The sequence below is a fragment of the Macaca mulatta genome, chromosome 7 (assembly GCF_049350105.2).
Source record: "Macaca mulatta isolate MMU2019108-1 chromosome 7, T2T-MMU8v2.0, whole genome shotgun sequence".
In the NCBI taxonomy this organism is placed as follows: domain Eukaryota; kingdom Metazoa; phylum Chordata; class Mammalia; order Primates; family Cercopithecidae; genus Macaca; species Macaca mulatta.
In genome coordinates this window covers 58996052-59002724 of record NC_133412.1, presented here as the reverse complement: position 1 = coordinate 59002724, position 6673 = coordinate 58996052, and the positions used below count along the sequence as shown (strand labels likewise).

At 37.0% G+C, this 6673-nt stretch overlaps 1 protein-coding gene across 1 annotated transcript in view; it reads right to left on the bottom strand.

The window, feature by feature from the left end:
- Nucleotides 1-4091: 4091 nt before the first annotated feature.
- ABHD17C (abhydrolase domain containing 17C, depalmitoylase) overlaps nucleotides 4092-6673 on the bottom strand; it is a 61286-nt gene continuing 58704 nt past the window's right edge. The window contains exon 3 of the mRNA XM_015142862.3: nucleotides 4092-5562. Coding sequence (XP_014998348.2) covers nucleotides 5343-5562 — 220 coding nt within the window. The 3' untranslated portion in view covers nucleotides 4092-5342. The remainder of the gene's footprint in view (nucleotides 5563-6673) is intronic.

The window sequence follows — 6673 nt, the reverse complement described above, 5'->3', positions numbered from 1 at the left end:
CCAAGTTCATTGTTTAAAATGGAATTTTACTATTTAAATCTGTAGTTATTTGCTATATTTGATTATTTAATTAAATCTATATGATTATTACAGACAACAATCTCTTATGAACAGTCTCTTCGTGTCCTATGCTCTTTCACACAGGGAGTGTCTCAATCACTGGATAACTAAGTATATTTTTACATTATCTATCATATGCTTTGTAATGTTTTACCCCAAATTTGTCATTAGAGTATACTATTTTTAATATGAAAGTTTTATATTTTAAATAAATCAAATCTAAAAATTTATTTCTTTGAGGTTTCAAGATTCATTTTGTCACCAATTATTTTATTAATCTGTTATTAATTCTAAATCATCTTTCAGTTGTTTCTCTTGGGTGTTACTGCATGAGATATACATATCTCATTTTTTTCCTTTTTTAAAACCATTTTATTTTATTTTACTTTATTTATTTTTTGAGACAGGTCAGCCTCTGTCACCCAAGCTGGAGTGCAGTGGTGCAATTTTGGCTCACTGCAACCTCCCAGGTTCAAGACATCCTCCCAAGTAGCTGGAATTACAGGCATGTGCCACCATGCCCAGATAAATTTTTCTTGTCTTAATACATGGCTATAACTTCTGGAATTATATGAACCACAAATAAACTATTTATATTAATGATAATATAAAAATTATTAAGTATATTAATGATAACTGCGATGTGCAGGGGAGTACAAAATATGGAGACAGCACTTGGGAGGGACATTAACCTAGAATCGGGTGTCAGGCAAGGCTTTCTACACTACAGAATTGGAAGGATGGAGGCTTTTGAATCGACATTTCTCAGGTGGAATTCTTTATTCTGGTAAGGTATTTATCTCCACCTTTTTCATCTTCAATTATTCTGGCTATTTTTAGCCCTTTGTTCTTCCATACAAATTTCAGAATCACACATTTCTAGAATCAGGGTCCAGAAATAAGCCTATTGGGATGTTGACTGGAATCATATTAACCCCACAGATCTATTTTGGAAGCACTGATGTATTTAAATAGTGAGACCTCTTTTCCATAAACATGGTGTATCTCTAATTTAGGTGTTCTTTAATGTCTTTCAAACATAACTTTTTCTCCTGAACGTGTCTTGTACATGGTGTGTTAGTCTTAGGTATTTAATGTTTTTTAATACTATTGTAAGTGGCATTTTTCTTTTCTATGACTTATTAAATATTTTTCCTGATTTATGGAAATAAGGTAGATTTTTGTATATTGATTTTGTGTCTAGCAACCTAAACTCTTATTAAATCTAATAATTTATAGATACTGTCAGATTTTCTACATAGACAATCATAACCCGAAAATAAGTTTTTTTCATTTCTTTTTATAATTTTTATTAAGGTATACTTTACATATAAAATCTATCGATTTTTATATGTAAATTTTAATGATTTTTTGACAAGTGTGAGTTGTGCAACCATCACAATAGTTTGGATTTAGAGCATATTTACTGCCTCTTCTTTTCCACGTCTTACATCTTTTTACCTTTTTTGACCCTACTGAACTTGCTAGAATTTTTTGTGTAACTTCGAAGACAGTGAGGGTAGTGGATATTATCTTTAATTTCCAATCTAAAGTAGCATAATGGTTCTGATGTTTTGCCTCTTGGTATAATGCTTATTATGTTTGGAGATAATCTCTCTACATAAAAGTTTCCTCCTATTCCTTAATAAGAGCTTTTTTTTTTTTTAACTTAAATGGGACATTGAATTCCATAAAATGTTTTCTCTGTGTCTGTTGAAATGATCCTAAGAATTTGCCCTAAAAGAGGATCGTTTCCAAGTAGATCTTCTGCCTTGGAGGGTGCTCTAGGTTTTGTTCAATGCTCTGAGATTCACCAGACTGGAAAACCAGTGTTCAGAATAAACCAGTCCAGCAAATTCCTTCAAAGAGAAAACTAGTTTCAGTGCTCCTCCTCCCTGTCAGTTCTTATCTTTACTTTGCATTTAGTCTGCACGCAGGTCTTATTTTCTTGACAGTTTATGCATCCGTTTAGATTTTTACCATTTAATTCAGTAGTGTTAGTTGTTTTCAATGGAAGGGGTGGTTCACATCTCAGGACCATCACAAAGCAGAAAACAGAAGTCACGACATCTTCTAGGTTCATTATTGCACTGAGTATGTTTTCTGTGTTACTATTGTGAGGTCTGTTGGCCATGAAACTTCCTAACTAGTTACTACTGGTAAACAGAAAGTAACGTAATCTCCTAATGTGTTTGTATAACTCTAATTTGATCATGCTATATTGTTCTTTTGATAGAGGACTGATTGTGCAGTATTTTATTTAGCACTTTTGCCTCTGTATGTGAGCTCCACTTTAGTCTTTGAGTATGAATGGATGTGTGCGTGCACGCACCTTTGGAACTGTTAATATACTACGGAATTGTTTCTTAGTAGTTTGAAGGAATTTATTCTTATAACTGCCTGGGCATAGTATACTTTTTTGAAGATAATTTGTGCTTGCTTTCCCCTAGTTCTTCAAATATTACTGTTCTATTTTATTTTGAGAGCTTCATCTTGATCAAGTAGCTCTGCTGTGAGTAGTGCAACTTAAGAGTGTTTTATAAAGTACAAAATGCCGGGTGTGGAGACTCAACCTGTAATCCCAGCACTTTGTGAGGCCAAGGCAGGAGGATCGCTTGAGGCCAGGAGTTTGAGACCAGCCTGGGTAACATGGCAAAACCCTGTCTCTACAAAAAACATAAAAATTAGCCAGGCACGGTGGCTAATTTGGGAGGCTGAGATGGGAGGATTGGGAATGTTACTTCTAGGCCTTTAATAGTTATAAACAGATTTCCACAAGTGTAAGACATGAATTCATATATTAGAAATAATACATATACCTTCTCTATACTTTGCAAGGACGTCAGGTAGCCACTTGATTTTTCCTTCTTGACTAGGGAGAAAGAAATAGTAAGGCACTGAGAGAGGAGACTGCTACCCCACTTAGTGGAAACTGAACACCTGGAATCCGGCCCCAGGTCTGGATGGAGAACAGCTCTAGAAAAAGCCTGCAGCTCAGGAGGGGTGTCTCTCAGAAGCCAACAGAGGTTTTCTTCCTGGGATTCTCACTGTTACCACACATGCAATTCTCAGAGGAATGCTGTTCCCAAGCCAAACCCTGGCAAAAAGTGGAGAAACACCCCTCCTCAGTTTTGGGAAAGCACGAGCTGCTTCCAGTGGATACAAACCATCCACATCAAGTGACAAAACCAATGAAGCAAAAGGCTTTGCCACCTTAGTTTCTGTTATTGTCAATTTATCATTTCCCGATATTTGGCTGACGAAAGGAAATTTACTAAATAGTTTAGAAGAAAACAGGGGGGTAATGATTACAGAAGATGCAAGCAGCAGACAAATAGCATCAGAAATCAGGTCTTTGGCAACCCTGGCCCGCTGCTCTCTGGCCCCAAAGGCAGGTCATTGCTTGTGCTTTTTTCCCCACCTAGGTCTCCCAGACTTCTGGGACAGGCATCACCACCGGAGATACGCTGATGCCCCCTTGGGTAAGCCAGCCCCACCCACCTGATTCAAGATCAGGAAGTAGCCTGCATATGCATGTGTGCACACATTCACATGTGCACACTCCAATGTCCTCACACCTTCTTGACCACCACTTCCTCCTAATGGACCCTTAAGAGAGTGTGTTCCAAGAGTTGGAAACTAGCATCCCTCAGTTGCTCTCTTCCACTCAGGTGCTCAAACGGCTGAAAACTATGGAATACACCCGTTTCAGGCTTCCCAACAAAAGAGGCACTGTCCTTCCTCTGAACCAGGTCACAATGAGGTGACCTTCATCAGTTTTGTTTCATAGCCAGAATCCACTGCATCCTCTAGTTAGATATCATCTGCACTTTACTGCTATATGCTTTATATCTTGGCTTCTTCCAAAAGTAATCTAAGGCCTTTTATAGAACAAAACCATATACCTCGAGAAAGGTGGTGCAGTTTGAAAGGCCCAAGGGTTTCTTCTTCTATTAGGACAAAAAGTTGTTTTCTTATTCACTATTTTCTTTGATGGAGAGATGAAGAAAAAAACTGCACAAGCCCACACATTCTGATCCATGCATCCTTTATTCCATTACCAACCACTGTGCTGCATCCAAGCAACAGTACACAAACTGGCAATCAACCGCAGTCCAGTTGTACAACGATCTGAGGCTTACAGTACATTTAAGGCTTTTAAATTTGGAAAAAAAATTAAAACCAAAGAACCCCCAAATCCAAACCCCTAACCAATACAAGTAGTATAGCAATGTTAAGCATCTTCTATTTCTGATGCTTATTTGGCGCAACTCCAGTGTCAAAACCCAAATAATTCCTAAACTAAAAAGATTAGTTTAGTGAAATTTTAATTACATAAATTCTTCAAAGCATAAACTTGGAATTTTTGTCTTGGAAATGTTATAAAATTTTTAATAGCAAAACATAGGAATAAAAACATATTAACAAAATGTATTCAATCATTTACATTACAAACAAGGAATTTGCAGTTCATTGTTGTAGCCTGACAAAAGAAATCATATCTACCATTAAGAATCTATGCACAATGTGATTGCAAATATGTACAGTACTTTAAAAAAGCCTACAAGGAGGACTTTACAGAAGGAAAGTCGGCTAGGCTCTTTGTTAAACCAACCGGACAATCAAAATATTAAAACTCTGTTGGCTAGTAATAAATTTACACTTAAAAAAACCCCTAGTTTCTTTTTGTTTAAGAATAATCCAGTTATATTTATATGGTTACAGTTGATGAAGCTGTACATGATAGTTCCAGTGAATTACCCTTCAGTTCATTTGTCCAGGGAAAGATCAGCATGTTAACAAAAAATAATAAAGGAATTTTCACCACACTAGCTTTCCAGTTACACTATCACAGCTTCACAAATGGATTGAACCCATGGATCCAGTGGCAGAAAGAGAGCTGCATGTCAAATACTGAGAACATTGGTGGAGACAGGGGCGAGTTCTGCATGAATGTCAGAAACGATGGGGAAGGTTGAGAAACAGATGCGAGGCTACTTTATACAGCACTAGAAAATTGTCCTTACATTCAGCTCTCATTCCCATTCCTGCAAGGTAATGAAGCTGGGAATCACGACTGTTCAGTTTAACGTGTTGTGTGAATTAGCAGAACAACCTCTAGATACAAAAGACTGAGATTTCATCAGCTCTTTGATTAGAACACCCTAAAGGTTGGGCACTTCTTCATGGTTATCAAGCCTTTACAGCTACCCAGTTAAAGCATGTGCAAAACAGAGGACTCTTCTGTTCACAGTAAATGAGGTAAGATCAAGTTGTTGTCTTCAGGAATTAGGAAGTTCGTGAGATATGAACTGTTTTAGTCTTTCTAGGTATTGTGCATAAAGCTCTATGTCATTATGCCCAGCTCCTTCAACCCAGAGGGGCTCCACGGCTCGGGGACAGCGCTCGTACATCGCTAGGCCATGGGAGAAATCGATAACTTCATCCTCTGTACCATGAATGACCAACACAGGAGAGGTGACTTTAGATATCTTGTCAATGCTGCAAAACGGAAATGGGGGAGGCAGAAAAAGGACTCTATTAGTTATGCTCACAGATAATACACATCACATTTAATGATAAATCAATAAATCTCCACAGGCAGGGAAATAACACCGTGGGTTATTATTATTTTTTTTTTAATTAAGAACTTTATCTTTTAAAGCAATTTTAGGTTCACAGCAAAACTGAGGAAGGTACAGAGATTTCCCAGATACCTCCTTGTCCCCACACATGCACAGCCTCCCCCATTATCAATATCCCCTACCACAGCAGTACATTCGATGAACCTACATTAACATATCATAACAGTTTGGCTTTTTCTTGCTTTATTTTTTTTCTGGTAATTTATTTTTTTTTCTTAAATCAACTTTGCATTTTAGAGTAATTTTGAACTTGCAGGAAAGGTGTAAAGATAATACAGTGTATATAAAAATCAGCCAGGCCATGGTGGTGCATGCCTGCAATCTCAGCAACTCAGAGGACTGAGGTAGGAGGATTGCTTGAACTGGGAGCAGGAGGTTGCAGTGAGCTGAGATGGCGCCCCTTCACTCCAGCCTGGGCAACAGAGTGAGACTCTGTCTCAAAAAAGAAAGAAAAGAAAAGAAAAAGATAATACAGTCCCCCTACATACTCATAACCCATTTCCTATAAGGTTAACATTGTACATTACTGTGATACATCTGTCAAAACTAAAACACCCACGTTGGTGCACTACTATGAACTAAACTCCAGACTTTATTTGGATTTCACTAGTTTTTCCACTAATGTCCTTTTTCTGTTCCAGGATCCAAACAAGAATACCACACTGCATTTGGCTGTTGCATTTGTTAAAGTATTTTATTAAAGACAGAACTCTTCAGAGCATCAGACTAGCAAACCAGTAACTACTATTTTTTACATATTAATGTTTATATTATTTTTAGGTATTTTTTATATTTATATATTATCTTATATATTATTTTTCAAGAGAATTTTAAAAAGGGCCAGAACTTAACATATCAAATGAATGTCTCTTTGGAAAGCTGGACACTTAATCTGCTGCCACTCAAGTCTTCAGAATTCTTTTTTGAGAGCTACCATCAGATTTGACTCAAAGATACACACCCCATTT